This window comes from Ceratocystis lukuohia, assembly GCF_044167205.1.
Source record: "Ceratocystis lukuohia strain C4212 chromosome Unknown Supercontig1_pilon, whole genome shotgun sequence".
Classification (NCBI taxonomy): domain Eukaryota; kingdom Fungi; phylum Ascomycota; class Sordariomycetes; order Microascales; family Ceratocystidaceae; genus Ceratocystis; species Ceratocystis lukuohia.
In genome coordinates, this window is record NW_027263520.1 from 1398963 (window position 1) to 1416836 (window position 17874).

General features: G+C 49.4%; 5 protein-coding genes across 5 annotated transcripts; 2 read left to right on the top strand and 3 right to left on the bottom strand.

Annotated features, from left to right (window-relative positions):
• Positions 1-3435: 3435 nt before the first annotated feature.
• HOO65_010362 (uncharacterized protein) lies at positions 3436-5997 on the top strand (the record flags this gene model as incomplete). Its single annotated transcript, XM_071005459.1, has 2 exons — positions 3436-5538; positions 5620-5997. 2 exons carry the CDS (start codon positions 3436-3438, stop codon positions 5995-5997), a joined length of 2481 nt encoding a protein of 826 aa, XP_070862184.1.
• A 354-nt stretch (positions 5998-6351) lies between these two features.
• On the bottom strand, positions 6352-8347 carry HOO65_010363 (putative serine protease EDA2; the record flags this gene model as incomplete). Its single annotated transcript, XM_071005588.1, has 3 exons — positions 6352-6979; positions 7044-8170; positions 8255-8347. The coding sequence occupies 3 exons, from the start codon at positions 8345-8347 to the stop codon at positions 6352-6354; spliced, it is 1848 nt and encodes a 615-aa protein (XP_070862185.1).
• A 1284-nt stretch (positions 8348-9631) lies between these two features.
• HOO65_010364 (Sulfate permease 2) lies at positions 9632-12228 on the bottom strand (the record flags this gene model as incomplete). Its single annotated transcript, XM_071005450.1, has 3 exons — positions 9632-10249; positions 10325-11871; positions 11946-12228. The coding sequence occupies 3 exons, from the start codon at positions 12226-12228 to the stop codon at positions 9632-9634; spliced, it is 2448 nt and encodes an 815-aa protein (XP_070862186.1).
• Positions 12229-13760: 1532 nt separating this feature from the next.
• On the bottom strand, positions 13761-16224 carry HOO65_010365 (RNA-binding protein 5; the record flags this gene model as incomplete). The annotated part of the gene is made up of 3 exons (XM_071005481.1): positions 13761-15337; positions 15403-15590; positions 15782-16224. The coding sequence occupies 3 exons, from the start codon at positions 16222-16224 to the stop codon at positions 13761-13763; spliced, it is 2208 nt and encodes a 735-aa protein (XP_070862187.1).
• Positions 16225-17034: 810 nt separating this feature from the next.
• HOO65_010366 (Molybdopterin synthase catalytic subunit) lies at positions 17035-17817 on the top strand (the record flags this gene model as incomplete). The annotated part of the gene is made up of 1 exon (XM_070999695.1): positions 17035-17817. One exon carries the CDS (start codon positions 17035-17037, stop codon positions 17815-17817), a length of 783 nt encoding a protein of 260 aa, XP_070862188.1.
• Positions 17818-17874: the final 57 nt, after the last annotated feature.

Here is a 17874-nt window from a genome sequence, read left to right on the forward strand (position 1 = left end):
AGGGCTCTGCTGATTCAAAGCTTGGTAGTAGAGTTTAAAGTTTAGGAAATGCATGAGCGGAGTCTTTTTCCGCCGATGTCCGCTTTAGAGTGCGTAAGCGGAGAGACTTAAACAGGCTAGGCATTCTACCTTCCACCACGGCGTCTTCATCGGCATCCGTTAGATTAAGCGCACAACAAGCCACAAAATTACCAACATTGTTGTCACGTTTGCTGGCTTGCTTGGCAGGCGATTCTTGGGGGCTGTTTGCTACATATGACTTGGTCAACTGACAAAGCAAAAAAAGAAAAAATACGTGCAGGACGGGTGCCGTTTTCTTCTCTCGCGATAACTCGAGTCGAGCCTTACAAATGCTGGGCTGAAGTGGAACTGAGACGGCCAGGGAATAAAGTAAGACGGAACTATAAATACCGGTGCTGTAAAGGATACATGGCAGGCGTTCCGCTTCCGGTCTCTCAGCTCGTCAAGTGGCGTCTAGGTCAAGTAGCTATAGCAAGCAATAGACGGCGATGCATACCCCAAAGATCCGCCATGCCTCGGACCGAGCTCCTAGCTGTCCAAGAGCAGTCTCTAAAAGCAGCGCGTCAGAATAAAGTTAGGAACAAAAAAGAAAGAAAGAAAAGGAAAAAAATCGAAAAAAAAAAAGTACGCAAATATAGATGTACAAAAGAACCACTAAGCCGAGTAGTCCATTCCTCTCCCGATCTATTCAGCCGACCGATCTACGACTTTCGCCTGCAGAGCCATTGCATATCGGGCCAACGGCCAGCAAAGACGCAAAGAGTTGGAAGAAAAGATAATCTGTAGTTGACTTCACTTGTCGTCATTGTTCCTCCGCTGCCCGCTTCGTCATCGCTTGCAGTTATTTTGCCGCCGGGTAGCTAGTGCAAAAAACAAAGGTTGCGTTTACTGCAGCCCGTCCCGTTCGACATATATACATATATATACGTGTGTATGAGTGCGCACGCAGAAACTACGCTGCCGGCTGGCACGTACTTACCTATGTCAGTATATTATACAGCGTTCATCTCAGTAGCCAGTCCCACGACACGACCTCAACACAAAAGGAAAGCAGCTCAAGCTTCCGCTCGGCTCCGTTGCTCTATTAGACTTCCGACACTGCATTTACTCCCACGCAAGAAATCCTTTGCCCTCTCTCTAGCTTTGGAGCTGCTTTCTCCGGATTCTGCTTCGTCAAACCCCGTCATAGGGAGTCGAGGTTAGATAAGCGCCCTTATCACGATAACCCAATATATGTAACAACCCTAACCCTATAACTGACTGCATCCTCGTTTCCATTTTTATCTATCTTCATCTTCGTCCTCATAAATCTGTACACTAACCCAAGACGGTGTCTTACAATATCTATCTTGCCACGCGTGGAACATGTCGCCGGTCTAGAGCAATACTTTAGGCTTACTTGATAGCCAAACTATAATCATCGCCATATCTGGAATAACGTGTGCCATCTTTAATCGGCCACGAATTTCTTCTCGAAAAATTTTGAGCCACGGTGGATTCGTGTCATGTACTTGGCAAGGCACCACGTTTAAACCTTGGCCACTCTTACTTTTGGCCCGTCGAGGCGAGCTTGAGTCAGGTTCCCCATAGTCTTCTGGCCTGGATGATCTTCAGACAGGAAGACAAACTGCCGTTCATGTAGCACATGGACGGATCTGTATTAGGACGAAAGAAAAAGAAACGAGATGCCGTCTCGTCTGTTTTTTAGTCTTTGTTTTGTTTCTTGCTTGCTTTTTTTGCCGCCGATCTGACTTCACGACACACCCCAAAGCACTCATAGAGCCATGTGCATCTACGTTGCTTAGCAGTCTTATGGATATCATGCTACATATTCGCCTTCTTCCGCCTCTCTAAGGTCCGGTTTTACTTGATGAGCGTCATGGCAAGAGTAGCCAGCCCATCTTAGATACATGCTTAGATTGCAAAAGTTCCTTCAGACGCCAGTGCCATCATCTTTCTTAACCTGGCTGCCAGACCGCCAATGCTCTAGTCTTTGGAGATAAAATCAGAGCCAGAGACCCAAGACCGTAGATTTGAGCAAGGCAATCTCTTACACAGGGGAGCCGTCCCAACTTGCAAAACGAGAAGAGGGGCATAAAAAGGGGGTTAGTGTGTTGCTCAGGTCCGCCATCCCCCCCCCCCGGATTTACAGATTATAGCTTTATTCTCCGTAGTGGCTATACGGAGATACCATCGAGATATGCAACAAACCATGATACGATCAGTTAAACAAGAGGGGAAAAAGGGAAAAAAAAGCCACATGAGCAACAAGCACCACCTGGGATGCTCTGTTCAAGCACAATGCCATTCAGAGCAACCCCCCCAATATGCAAGAGCCATCAGTAACAAGCCCAAATTCCGCGTGTGTGTGTGTGTGTGTGTAAGGGAAGGTCTAGCGGCCAGGACTTCTTTGAAAGCTGGTGCCTATTTTCTGCTTAACTCCTTAACTCCTACAAAGCCTCTTTACAAGACAGAAGATCATTCTGACAAGGGGTGCACGGGGTGTTGATAGAATAAAAACGACAACCTTAACTTGTTTCTAACTGTTAACATTGCAGCCTATTCGGTTGCTTTCACGATGCCACCGAGCTGTTCAATTGAGGATAAACAAAGTTTAGCGAGAGTGAAGCTAAAGTGATGCCTGTTGCTATTAGTAAGGGTTTTGACCCTATGTGACGTCTCAAAGTGACTTACCCAGACACTTGCTCTCCTGTCCCTTGTCCCCCCTGCAGCCCCTCAGTTGAGGTGGGATTTCAAGCACAGGACAGAGCAGTAACCAGGCAATTCAGGAATCAATGCACATGTAGATATAGAACCGAAAGATGGCTATTGATATGGATTGCAAGCAGTAACATGTGCAGCGTGCATAGTGTGTATATTGCGTATAGTGTGTGTTGTGCGTTGTAATGTAGCAGTCAGATGTCAGGAAGAGCAGAGCAGTTACCAGAATACAAAAGGCAAGGGACATCCCCACACAGCTGGCGAACAGAGACTTTAGCCGCCCGAGAAGGTAGCAGTTGCCCTAGTTGAGAACTATAAGCTGGCTGCCATAATAAACGGGCAACTCCTTGTACGCCAGCCTTTCCAGCCTCGTGACTTTTATGCATCCAGTCAGAACCCATGTATTACCCGTAGAGCCAGCAGCTTCGTACTTTTGTGCAATTTTATGCCTCAATCATCACCACGGAGCAAAAGCCATCGTCGTTCGAGATCGTCGTTCGAGATAATTAGAGCAAAGGGAGAAATAAAGTTGTCCGTCCGCTCATTTGCAGGGCATCTTGAAGCAGCCATTTATTGCGCTCTCTATATCCCCCACCCCCACCTACATTCACTGCACTGCAGAGAAAGCAGCCATCAGCAGCGCGACCCCCCGTCCCATCCCCTCCCCTCTCCCCTCTCCCCCACCTTCTCACAATGTCGTCCTCTCTTGGAGGCGGCATCAGCGGCAGCGGCAATAGCCGCGGCTCACGCCCTTCCGCAGCGCATGCCCGGACGAGGCTCTCGCTCCCCTTGGACGACAGCGATAATGACATTCCCTTTATGCCGACACCCTCTACCATGTCACACACGCGAACCCGCAAGCCCTTCGACCTCGACAGTGATGACGAATCCTTGCCAGCAACTGTGCTCAATGGCAGCTATCTGGACGATAATATGAGCGCTGTATCGTACCATCGCAGCCGCCACGGCTCTATTGATGATCGCCAGAAAGACCGCGAGTCTGAAAGAGTTCGCCAAAGAGAGCTCGGCAGACAAGAAAATTCTCGCTCTCGTAACCGGCCTCGGGACCACCAACGGGACATTGACCGCAATGAGCGTGAGGACAGCCATGGTGCCCGTAGCTCGATGGGTGGTGGTTTCGTAGCCCCGTACCCCGAGCAGTATGATATGCCTACCGGTGGGAGCTATGACTACTATGACAACAAAGCCACGCCACACCCGCCCCAGCCCCAAGATAATTACCATCAAGAGCTATTAGCGCCGCAGCAAGGCGCAAACTACCGCCAGCGCGCTTCTCCTGCCCCAGAACGCGAGAAGCCGCGTTCAAGCCACCAAGCTTCCATTGCCAACGAGACTGGGTATCAGTCAGATAGGCATTCTCGTAGACGAGACCAGGAGGCAGATGCCCCGTCGTTGCCCCCTAGACCTGATTCTAGAACTGCTCGATCAATATCCCGTCCCCGTGAAAGTAGCCGTCATCGGGACAGAAGCCGTAGAAACAGCAGTAATCATAGGGATGTCAGTCGTTCTCGCCACGGTAGCTCAAGCAAGAGTAGGCCTAGCACCTACTCTAGCCACTTGGGGTATGGGGAAGAAGACGCCATTGCTAGCTCTGATGACGAAGAGTTTGATGGCCATTCTGGCCACAAAAGCCATGGCCATAGGCTTTCTGTTAGTCACCCTGAAGACGAAGAGCGGAGACGTCGCCGGTCAAGTGGCACAGGAGCTAGACCTGACATTCCAAAAGCGCACGGCGCACTTTTAGCCGAAGACGTGGATGGGCATCATCGGGCTAGCCGTTCTCACTCCCGCTCGCGCTCAGTAACACACCTGGCAAACAGGTCACTTCTTACTATTGACAACTCAGGGAGTTCCCGAAGACATGCCCGGCGCCATAGTAGCGTCAGCCTAGCAGCACCCTCCCCTATGCTTGAACCGTATCGTGGAACCTGGCAAGAATCGTCGCCAATGCCTTCTCCGATTCTGCGCAACGGCCCTCGGCAGCAACTGGATAGCCAGATTCCCGAAATGTCGCTTAATGAATCACCCCCAGAGCAGCCGCGTCGTGCACGCTTCTTCCATGATGCCACAGACTACACGGTTCAAATAGCCAATGCAATCAAGGATTCCAGGCGACCCCCTGACACAGCAACTTTGATAGAAGTCCTTCCAGGCTTAACCTCCGAACAGGTCGCCGAACTCAGCCAGGAATACCGTAAGATGGTGACGGTCGGTCCCCAGGCTAAAGGCGTCAATGTTGCAAAGCACATCAAAATGCGCCTCAAAGATTGCGAACCAAACTTGGCCAAGGCGTGCTACCTTGTCACCTTGGGGCCCTGGGCTGGGGATTCGTACTGGGCTAATTTCTGGTACCACGGAGATAAAACACGCCACGAGCTTTTGATCGAGTCGCTTATGGGACGTACTAATGCGGAAATCCGCAAAATCAAGGACTCATTCCGTGATAAGCGCTACGACAACTCACTAGTGCGGTGTATGAAGGCAGAGTTAAAGGAGGACAAGTTCAAGAAGGCTGTACTGATGGTTCTGGATGAGGGGCGTATGGAGGATAAAGACCCCGAAGGAAGGCTCATGAATATCGACCTGCATCAGTTGAACAAGGACATTCGGACGCTTCGAAAATCGATCTTGTCACCAAGTGGCGGAGAGACAGCAATGCTCAAGATCATCCTGAAACGGAATGATGACTACCTGAAGATAATTTTGACAGAGTATGAAAGGTCATATGAGTCGAATTTCGCACGAGATGCATTGAAGAAATGTGGCAATCTAGTGGTAAGCACTTCGAGCTTAGTGTGCTGTCCCCCGTCCTCGTAAAATCACCAAGCTAACCTGATGCGACTTATCCGAATCTAGGGAGAGGTTATTGCCCATGTTCTCAACGGCCTTATCAACAAGCCCGTTCGTGATGCCATTTTGCTACACCATGCCATTACGTCATCTCGCGATCCTGTGCGCAATGAGCTGCTGATATCTCGACTAGTGCGTTTTCACTGGGATAGCGCTCATATGGAGGAAACCAAACGGCAGTTCTTCTTCCGCTACAAAACTGAGATCAGTGAGTCGCTGCGTGCACACATACCCGGAGAGTTTGGTCGTTTCTGCAGGGAGCTGTGCATTAGCAGAGTGCCTAATTCCATCATAACAATCAAACGCGTCTCGGAGCTACAGCGAGAGCACAGCGAGAGAGAGGCTGCTGAAAAAGACATGGCAAGACTGAGACAGGGTATGTGAAATCAGGCTACCTAAGAAAAGGGCAGGCGCAACCGATTTTATGACGAGGCCATATTCGGGGAAGGCAGGGGGAGGGAGACGAGCATTTCCAGGATAGTATGCCATTTTTTGGTATTTGTGTCATGCGAAGGATGTTTGATTTGTTGGCTTTTTCCTTTTTTTTTTCACTTATTGCGTTGTTCCTATTACACAGATTGATGGATTTATTTGCTGCTTTTACTTGTGCTGCACGAAAGAGATTGGTTTACGTCATTATTTATTGAGATTATTAGTTGAAATCTAAAGAAACACATACCATAGCGGCTTTTTTCTAATCTAGCTATGCCGTGGTACAACAATACATAGCCTTTATGTTTAAGCGTTGTTGGTGGGGGTCGTTTCAACTTCGAATGGCTTGAACATGTCGAATGGAGAAGTGACGGAGGCACTAGAGCCTGAAGGTGAGCCGCTGTCCGAGTCGCTAGGCTCGTTGGGGACAAAGTATTTTCCATATTTGTTGACGTAGTCCATAGCGTCCTCACCCTCATAATAGTCTGGGATGATATTCCTAGAAGCGCGCTCGGCAGCCCACTCCTGCACCCATTGTTGGACCAGCCAGATCTCGTAGCTCTGGGTTTCCGCAATTGCCGAGGGCGGGTACTCGCCGGGAACAACACGGTCCTGGGGCACGCTGAGCTTATCCCATGCGTGCACAGCTCCGGGAATCAGGTGATACAGCCCGGTGTCTTGGGGAATGTTGAACTCATAGCCTATCTTGTGGGGAGTAGCGGCACGCCAAGGGTCCATCTCGCCATTAATAATGGCTACGCGCGGGAATCTAAAGCTCAAGCCACCATATTGGTTGATCTGATAGGTGTCGGGCTCTTGCAATATGGAAAAGGACTTGTAGCAAATCTGGCGGCCTACTTTGGAAGTGAGAAGGCGAGAGATGAGAGGCATACCGTTTGGTAAGGGTGTGGTGCTGGTTTGGAATAGACCCCATCTAGGAGATGTTAGTTAGTATAAAGTAACACACACGGCTGGCAGAGGAAAGCTGAGAAACTTACTCGGTGCACATTTGCCAGACCCATGGCCGCCAGGTCTCTTCAAGACTCGAGCGTTGATAGATGTATGCCGGGCGAGAGAAGCACTTAGCACGGTTTCCTTCACAGCGCGAAATAACCCACTCGTCAGTCCACCCAATGAAGTTGGCTAGAACATTAGTTGCGCCTTCAAGATTGTACATGGGCCTGTATTCACTAATGAGAAACCTCATCGCCTTCTCGCTTTTCTCATTGGTTTTATACATGCGAACTTTACTGTTCATTGCGAGGCAGTATGTATCCCATTTGAAACTGCCATGCTTGATGTCCCAGTGGGTTTTAATCATGCTATTAATACCATTGGCCAGGACAGTGACGAAGTCTATCTCAGTCAAGCCGGACAAATCAAAGAGTCTATACAGAAAACCCTTATCTCGGGAGTTTTGGCTCAAGAGAATATCGTCAATAAGGCCCATGATCGCGTGGGTATTGAGAGCGCAGTTTTCAGGAGCAAAATTGCGCGCGGCATCGTAGTAGTCTCCGAAATCCTCAGTGGCGTAGGTAATGGCAGATGATGTAATGGCACCTGTGAATAGATTGGGGTATTCGTGGCGCGTAAAGGCGGCAAGACTACCACTGTAGTGGCTGCCGTAGAGGATCCACGGCGCGGATTCAGAGTCCAGGTCTTGTTGCTCGTGGCCAGGGAAGACAATAGATTGGGAGAACCATGCAATATCGGCCATAGACTGCTCGGTGGTCAGGAAACGCATGTTTCTGGCGGTGAAGTCGGCCGTGGGAACCGAGTTACCGTAGTAGCGCTGCTCTAGAATAACCATCATGCCGTTGGTGGCCATAGCCATTCTTGCAAGCACTCCATCCTGCATGTAGGAGAGCTGAGATTCTCCAGTTTTCTCGCCGGCAGACATCAGGATGACCGGACCGCCTGGCTGATAAAAGCGGTCGTCAAACCAGTAACGAAGATGAAACATGCCTAGGTCATGTGGCGCATACCTGGGGTTGTCTAGGAAATGATCGATTGGCACCTCCATCTTGTAAGCGGGGTATGTAGTGGTCAACATGGCATAGGGGTCGTCCACATTAGGGGGGTAGGAGTCATCAACTGCGCGCTTCATAAGGCCGCGAGAGACGAGCTTTAGACGGAATGTTAGTAGCGGGGACGAGACTTGGATAGCATAGCTGAAGATGGGAGTTGACAAAAGGTGCTAGAGTCTTACATCTGCTTCATAATGCTTATTCAACATGTGATTAGCATCGAGCATGGCCGAAGCCAGACCGACCAGAGCCGCCAAAGGCCAGGCAAACTTCATGATAGCGACGAGTCGTACGCAAGTGGGCTGATATGTCGGAGGGGAAACCGCAGTAAGCCCTGGCTCTCACGGGGGCGGGGCGAATAATGAAGAATAGGTAGAACGACTAACAAGCTTGCATATGAGGAAGTGAGCACACACCAACACAAGAACGAAGGAAGGGATGGTGAGAAGAAGCAATGGGAATTAGGCTTTGGAGGTGGGCTTCTCTCTGTATTTGAGCATTTGGCTTTGGCCTTGAGTGAAGGAGGGGACGGAGATGGAAAAAAGGATATATCGAGAAAACACTGCATCTCTATCACATTTCCATAACCACTAAAGTCTGTGTTGATTTATCCATGCATTGCGGTGGTCAAGCCAAGCAGGGTAGAGCGGCCCTGGAGACCCTAGGCACGAGCCAATAAGCATGAAGAGAAGAGAGAAGAGCGTAGCAGGAGTGTCCAACATATGGATGCAAGGACATGGCTTGAGCGTAGGTCAAGAGTTTATCGCTTTGCAAAAAGAGGAGAGGCCTGTAGTATGTTTAAAATCGGCGTTTGGCATAAAATAGGTTGATATTCCTGTTATAATTAATTACATAGTCAACAGCGAGTGCCAGCGGAGTTTACAAGATTAGCTCTTGTACAACCTTGCTTGCCGATGTTAAAGGGCCTGACCAATCAGAGACGGATAAATATTAGAGGTAAAAGAAAGCAAAAAAAAAAAAAGGCAGGTACTATGTATTTGGTCAGTGTCCCCACTTTGTACCAGTAACTCTAAAAAAAAACAAAAAGACATCCGACGAACAACAAAAAGACCATAGACGAAGGGCACAAGCCATGTAGCAAAGTTGACTGCAAGGCACGGTGCTGCTCTAAGTCTATGACCCGTATCTAAGGCAATCAAGCTTGTTTTTTGGGCTTTGGCTCATGATGAGATTCTTGCTCTTTGTCTTTCCCGGTGATAGTTATTGTCTCTTTTTTTTTTTTCTTCTTTATCAAGGTACGGGTACGGTACTTACTTAGCTTCGTGCATGTAAGCTAGATGATCCCTCGCCTCTCAAACTGCGCCGCAATTTTTAAGCAGCCACAGACGCCACAGCCACAGCCGCAGCCACGTTTTCTTGTGTGGCTGTCACATTTTCCATCTCTCTTCGTGGCTATTGTAGGAATGTCGGGAAATATCTATTCCGGTATTGCACATTATTTTCATATATTACGTTTTTTTCGCCGTATTCTCTTGCTGTCCACTTCCTTTATTCTTGGCAAATTCGCCCGTCCTCGTATGTGCCCGTCGTTGCCGTCCTTATTTACCCTCTATAGACGCCAGGACCACCTGAACACCCTCACCCTTATCAGACCCTGGGGACGGTACTTTGACTGGGATATCGCGCATAACCGATTTTAGAGCCGCTGTTAAATCAACGTGGAAAAAAGGTCTGTTGGCTCCACTGATAGTAACACGCGGACTCCCTATCGACCTGCATGGTTGTTGTTGTTGTTGACCATTTTTATGATCTTGTGATTCGGCATTAAGCGGCTCAATGGCCTCCTCATCAACCTTGGTGGCTTTCGATAGTTCATGTGCTATCTCTTTATCAGCAGCGTCCACTGATGCGATGCTGAATATGGGCTTCCAGCGGCCAACCGACTCGGGCGTCTGCTTCGATGGATAGCCAAAACCCGCTGTAGCTAGGGCTCGGCGGGCCCACCGGTTGCTCACGTTTGCAAAATGCCATTCGACAAACTCGGGACTGGCATATCGATCCAGCTGGTTGCGGACATCGATCAACGCTTGGATTGAGGTCACGTCAAGGTTGTTAACAGACGAAAAGTCAAGGATAATAGCACGCAAAATCGGCCGCTGGTCATCCACATTGATGGCAGCACCTCGCCGAGGACCAGGGTCGTTCCATGGGCGATCCTATAAATATCAAAATTAGCCATCCGAACACCGAAAGCATGGCAACGTGCGCAAAAAAATACACGAGGGACCTACACCAAGCTTTTCGTAGCGATCGAGGAGCGTGCGCCGCGTCTCACGAAAAACAATATCAACAAGATTGTCTGTGTGCTGGGCTGAGTTGGCATAGCTGAAGCCTTCCTGGAAACGGTAAATAATAACACCTGGGTGTGACTGGGCTACGTCGACCTTGGGGTTGTGGCCATCCTCGGCGTTGATGGGGATAAAGGCTTGGCGGGTGGCTTTCACGACAGGAGTGCCGTGCTCATCATACAGCACCTGCCCTTCTTTGGCAACCTCCTCGACGTTCACGGTTCCCAGAATGCGGCCCTTGGTGCGTGAAAGGCGAACAAGCAGAAGAGCGGCTGAAGCGCAAATGGTAAGGTAAATGCCGTTCTCAATGTTAGTAAACACAGTGAGCAAGACGCCAGCAAAGAAGATGATAACCTCGAAAGGCGAGACCTCCCAGAACTGGAACACAACATTGGGGGGTGTCATCAAGTCGCCCACAGCATGGATAATCAGGCCAGAAAGTGAAGCCATAGGAATGTAATAGAACACCGAAGTCAACGCATACAAAGCCAGCAACACAATCACGGCGGTAAAGATGCCGGCCAGAGGCGTCCGCACACCAGCCTTCGACTTGATAGCTGTTCTTGAGAACGAACCAGTGGCGGGATAAGCCCCTAGGAACGGGCCCAGCAAATTAGTGAAGCCTACGGCCACTAACTCCTGTGAAGGGTTGATGACGTAGTTGTTGATACGGCCAAATGACTTGGAAATGGCAATGTGCTCAATGATCAGCACGATAATAGTGGCCGGAATATCGGGTGCTAGGGCCCGCATCAGCTCTGGGTTCATGGTAGGCACGCCGGCATGCTGGAAGCCACTGGGGACCTTCCCAAGAATGCTGAACTTGGCAGCCTTAGACGTCTTGGCATCCTTGTTGACCAGCCAGCTGATAAGAATATACAGCAGAATAACAAAGGCCATACGAAGTGTCGAGAGGAAGAACCAAAGCTTTTTGCGTTGGGGCTGGTGCTTGGTCAGATAGTTGAAGAGCCAACGTAAGCCATAGAGCAGGAATAGCGCTGATAGGCCCATGGCTGCATCCCAGCCCTTTGCTGTATCAAGCTTCTTGAAGATATTGATGACGATCTCGTATGCCGGGTCACGGGTGTTCACCCCTGAGAGACCGAGGAGTTTGGGCACCTGGCCAACAGCAATACTAAAGGCCGCACCAGTCATGAACGATGTAATGGCAACAAGTGGGATGAACTCGACAATCCAACCAAGCCGCGTTAATCCCAAGAACAATAGCACGGCGCCGGATATCACGGCCAAAGCACGGGCAATATCCTCAGGCAGTATTTGCGGGTGGTCATCACGGATACGCTCCACAATCTGGCCAACCAGCGTTGACATAACGGCCACTGTACCGATAGTAATGTCCTTGCTGGTGGCAAAGGCCCAGTACAGAATGAAGCCGACAAAGGACGTGTACAGGCCATATTCGGGCCCGAGCTGTGCAAGCAACGCGTAAGCCATTCCCTGAGGGATAACCACAAAGCCAACGGTGACACCTAAAGCAAGACAGAATTAGCATTTGCAGTCGTTTTAGCCGTTGAAAAGGCCAAGGAGCAACGAGCAGACTCACCAGCAATCACATCACCCAACATCCAGGTCAGGTTATAGTGGAAGATCCAAGTCCAGAAAGGAAACAAACTCCTCACATAGTTGGCCACGCCGTCGCCGGTGGGCACCAACTCAGAGAGCCATTCCTTGGCTGATGGGTCTCTCTCAATGTATGGTTCGATATTGGGAATACTGTGTGCAGTCTCGTGGAGAATCTCGGTGGGCTCTAGGCGGTCTCGATAGTCAAGGTCTATGCCAACAGCCTTAGCCGCCAGGCGAGTGATATTGCTGCTGGAAGGAGGCATTTGGTGGGTTTCCCTACGGTACAACTTGCTGTCGGACGTCCGTGGGGGGTTAAAATAAGAGGCAAACAGGAGAGAAAAGAAAAGGAAAGACAGAGGGAAAAAGAAATAGAGATATAGAAACAAGAGTCTGACCAAGAGTTTATATCCAGATTGCCCCCCTTCTCACACTCTTCCCAGAGCCAACCTTGGTTCTTTTATTTCCTTGTCTTTACTTTAGCTTTGCGCATTTTTATATCCCAATAGAGAATAACACCGAGCGATAGCGGGCACACAGACAAATGACACGACAGATGGGGAAGACCGTCCACCGACTCAAGACAGTCAGTCGATGGCGAGCTAGATGCCAAGAAATTCGAAAAGGACATGGGATATCAGATTGCTTGGCATGGGGGGTCAGGATTGCGATGGACTGGCTGAATTAGGCGGGTAAAGTTTGCTTGTCTCTGTCTCTATCTCTGGTACCATCTTGTTTTCCTCTTGTTACTTGACACCTTGCTTGGCTATGAGGGGGAATTAAGTCAAGGAGATTCCAATGGTAATAGCCGCTTGTAATATCTATACCATAGTGGTTAGCTAGCTTGTTTTTTTTCTATTTCTGGATGCCCATCTCTAATAAGCTCAACACGGCTCACCATGAGCATCTAGTATTAATTTACGCACTTCGCATGACCCCTCACGCACGCTTCTTATACAAAGCCTATCTATAAGTACTGATACAGTCAGCCCTCGACTATAAGCTGCCATAAGCGCCTGGTTTCGCTTGTATTCTGCAAGCCACTCTGCCCTTCTTGGCTTTCTGCATACGTCGCCTTGATGAAAAAAGGAAAGAAAGCTTAGCAAGCTAAAAACAACGAAAGGCGCCTCTCTGTACCCAGGAGCCCTATGATCCCATCAGCATCAACACCAATACGCAGCAGTGGGGGGGGGGTAGGGGCTAAGACAATTTAAGGCAGTCAAGACAATTGGTGGCATCTGACGCCATCTCTCGAAGCTATGGCGATTCAGTGCGAATATAACAATAGTAATAACAGCAAAGGAAAAGCACGCTCTTTTTTTTTCTTGCTCGCCTTATTAGCTTAATCCTATCGCCCCAATCACCCTAATAGAAATAGGGAGGGTTGATGGCGACTAGCTACGTGTTTATTCGTTGACCGGCTGTGAGCCGGCCTGCAGGTGGTGCAATAACCCTAAATGAGACTATAACCCTGTGGACACTCGCCTTATATTTTACTGTTCTCATTGTAGTACAGCATTACCTTTGGTTGACGTTTTCCCATTTTTGCATCCTCAAGCCGTGCTTTCTGTCCTCGCCTAACGGTCTTGGCTGCAGAAGGAATGAGCATATCCGCTCTAGGCTTCACGTCAATAATAAGATAATCAAAATCAAGCCTTGCATGCGTTCTTCATGGATAAGAAAGAACGAACTAAACGTGAGTCGTTTGCTTTTCACGTCTATTGATGTTGATGTGTATGCGACACCCTATCATATCATTGCTGCACATGTTTGCGGATTGTAGGTTTCTTGGCTTAGACTAGGCCTCGGGGCTAGTCTCGGGCTCTTGGTTTTTGCCACCTTCTAGCTGTTTATATCGCTCCCGCATCTTGTCCTGCACTATCTCGAGATAGCCGCCATGCCGACTGACTGTTTTCTTCTCGGCCAGCACTTGTGCATCACCCAAATTACTCCCTTCGGCACCAAGACCAACACCTTCCTGGTACGCATTCGTAGCAATAATCTCCGTGCGTCCGGAGCCATTGGCGCCCAGTCCCGTGCCAGCTGTCCAGCCCATTTTAGCCAACAATGACGAGCCCTTGCTGTTGGCGATCGAAGGCTTTTCTGGTGCTGCGATGTTGTCGCTTTCTTTGGGCCTGGTCTCTGCTGTGTCTTTGGCCTTGGCTTTGGGCTTGCAAGTTGTAGGCTGCTCGGGTTGGTTAAAAGCGGTACGTCGTTCCTGCGCCCGATCGCGGTATTGAGAGGCAGTAGTCGTGCTGACTGTAGATGGTTCCTTGGGCTCTTTAGCCATCTTCTTGTTCGAACGGGAAATTATTCGAGCAGTTGCTGCTTTGACTTTGGCCTCGTCTTGCATCGCCATTGCATGATTGCGTGAGCGTTCATGCGTGTCACAGTCTTCCAAAGACTTGTACTTCATCATGCACAACAAACACTGGAGTTTATCCCGATCTAGAAAGGACACAGGCTTTTCGTCTGCGGTTGGGCATGTTTTCTCGGAAACGCCGGTTAATTGAGACTCTGATGGTGCTGTTGTAGGCTTGCTCTCCGTTGTTGACATGCCAATACTCTTGCTCAAGCCGCCAAGGGATATCTTGATGGGCGCGTTTTTAGAGCCTACGGGGATCGAATTGACAGAGCTCCTGGAAGGCTCGCCGTCATTTGGTTGGGAAATTTCAGCATGCTTCTTTTGCCACATTGCCATTTGGCCTGCCATAACCACAGGCTTCTTGGCGGTCCCCGAAGCCAGAGAATCACCTCTCCGTTTCTTTGCTTTCTTGGGGTCTTCAGCGCTATTTGCAGCCATGTCAGCTAAGATGGTTCCCTGAGGAGGCTCTGATGTGACCACTCTGATGCTAGGATAAACATGTAGGTCTCGATATCTAACGCGGATTCTGGGGTTGAAAAGTGGATGAAAGGACTGTTTTTCAATATTAGGCAGTACATTTCGAGTTTCGGGGACGAATACGCCAAGGTGAATGGTTGAGACAGCAACTGGGGCGTCTTCAATGGTAAATGTCCGCGACTTTTGGAACTTGGCCATTGCAGCCATGGCATCATCGAGCGTCCAAAACTCAGCAAAGCCATAGTTTAAAGACGCATTTGTGATCGTGTCTCGAATCAGGATGACCCTGTATATACTGCCTTTCTTAGCCCCAAGGCCCGTGGTGTCTCCAATTGGTGCTGTTGATTTGAGCTTTGGAGCCCCCTCGCCCTTGGTGGGAGCGTTTGGCTTTTCCTCCTTTTCAAGCTGCTGAGCTCCGGCGGCAAGTTTCTCTTCTGTGACCGTTGGTGCCAGTGGGTAGAATACAAGAATTTGCGACGGGGTTGTTGACGTATCGGTTGCTCCGGTTAGTTGCTGTCTGTAGGACACAGGGTCTTGGTAACAATGTTAGTATTAGTTGTTGGCTTTTAGTTGGCAAGGTAAAAAGACGCCAACCTACCAGCGCGTTTGCGGTTCTGCTTTCGGGAATTCCCCCCGCCCTCGTGGTGATCACGAGGCCGAGAGTTTCCATAATATAGGCGGGCTGCGAGTTTCTTTTCGGGAATGTCCGATTGTTCTGGGAAGCAGAGACTGACAACAGGCTTGTTCTGTTCCATCCAAGCCATTGAATCTTCAACTGACTGAAATCTGATGAGTGCGAAGCAGCCTAAACGTAGAAAAACCTTGTTAATTATTCATGGCTGTATTTCAGGCAGTCTCTAAGAGGATAATGAACCATACCACGGCGAAACCTGATTTGAGGAATCGGGTACTCGTGTAAGTTTGTCGATGAATAAAGGCTTGATCGTAGGCTTTTTCTGTGGGGAAAGCTGCCTGACAGGCACTCAATAACAACGGTATCTGTTGGCTGTTGGCAGTCCTTGGAAGACGGTGAGTGGTCACGGCTATACCGCCGACTTCTAGAGTATTGCCCTGGCTGGCCATGGCCACCATTGCGGTCTAGGTCTAGATATCGCGAGCTGTCATGATGGCGATGTTGGTAGGAATCGTAACTAGACAAGTCTTCATCATCATAGTCCTGCGACATATCGGACTCGTAAATGCGACCATCTTCGTGGTCGTCATCATCCTCGCCTTCGGGACTGCCGTGGTCATTTTGACAGCCTGTTTTAGGCACATCGTCATAGGATAGTTCTGTTTGGTGATTCTGATTCCCGTTCTGGTTCTGGGCTCGGCGGTATTTCAAGGTATGGCGTTGGTTCCTAGGGGGAGACCCCGAGTAGTCTCGTGGGCCAGGGCCAGTAAGGATGTTAGCAGCCATGTTAAAAGAGCACCAAGCCAGCTAATGATAATAGTTAATGGTGGTGGTGTAGCGCGTAGCAGTGTCTGCATGCGTGGGCGAGACTTGGGCTTGTCTGTCCAGCTGTGGCAGTGGCTTGGTGTGAGCTTGTCGGATTAGCGTAGGGCATTACCATGCCAAGACCGAGATCGAGATTGAGATCGGGACCGAGACTGAGATTCAAAGTTGCAAGCCTCATGATCCGAGGGCTGGCCGCTATTATGATTATGGGTAGTGTCTGGGAAGGCGTCTGGGATAGGGGCGTTCATGCTAGCTTTAGTATTGTCGCATGGGCGAATTTGCTGGTTGTAATCCATTTTCAAGGTGGCACAAAAACGCACATTCGATGTGCGATAAAATACAAGCGATATCGGATTAAATGGCGAGCTTAGAGAGAGGCCGTTCGTAGATGATGCAGAGTAGAAAAGAGTATTTCCCACAAAACAGGTTGGGGACTGGACGTAGGGGGAAAGTTGGCAGCCCGGTAGACAGCTGTCATAGTGGTGCCAACAGCTGGCATGCCAAAGACTCGGTAAAATATTGACCAGGTCAACCTTGAGCTAGGCCTTCATCTGAGCTTTTAGATTTTTTGAACAAGGTACATACATACATGCCTATTTTAGAGGGTTGTTTCTTCGGATTTTTTCTTTTTTTCTTGGTTTAAATTTCAATTCAATTTTGCATGCAGTTGACGGTGGTGCCTGAGGATTAACTACGTCACGCATAACCCTGTAGCTCTCATCTACGTATATACAAAGTTAGGCTAGGGTCTACGGTTTAGCTACCCACACCATGCCGAGCCCAGAAACTTGGACGATGTCCGAGGAATCTTGTTATGTCGGCCTTACTTTTGATCATCTATCTGTAAAGGATGCCATGGACCGTGTGCGTAGCCCACAGGCAGGAGCTATAGTGGTGTTTGTCGGTATGTTTCTGTTTTATACAATCAGCATCAAGGCGCTGTGGTTGACCAACGGACATCCAGGGACGACTCGTGACAACTTTGACGGCAAAACAGTCAAGGAGCTACAATATTCGGCTTACAACAAAATGGCACTGCGTACGATGATGTCTATCTGTCGGGAAATGGTGGCCAACTTTGGCCTCAATGGCATTAGCATGATCCACCGCCTTGGCTCGGTCCCAATTGGCGAGGAAAGTATTGTGATTGCCGTGTCTTCGCCTCACCGTAAAGCCGCATGGGAGGCAGGCGAAGAGGCGCTAGAGCAGTGCAAGGCCAAGGTGCAGGTGTGGAAGCGCGAAGAGTTTGATGATGGAGAGGGAGTCTGGAGAGCAAACCGAGATGGGGCTAAGGGTGTGAAGGTTGAAGAGACAGTAGCGGCCGAGCCAGGAAGTTCACATGAAACAAGGGCGAAGGGCGAGCCCGAGGCAAAGCGCCTGCGGAGAACAGATGATGGCCGGTCTCAAGAAAGACAGCTTGACGCGGACGTCTCAAACTTGAGGACTGAAGATACAAATGCCTTGGGGAACTCTCCATCCAGCCCCAAAGAATTCGACGGAAGTGGTAGTGAGCCAGCGGGCCATGAATTATCTACAAACGCACAAGAACTGTGATTCCAGGCAATAAAAGGCGGCGTACTTGACATATATGCAAATAGGCGGAAATACACA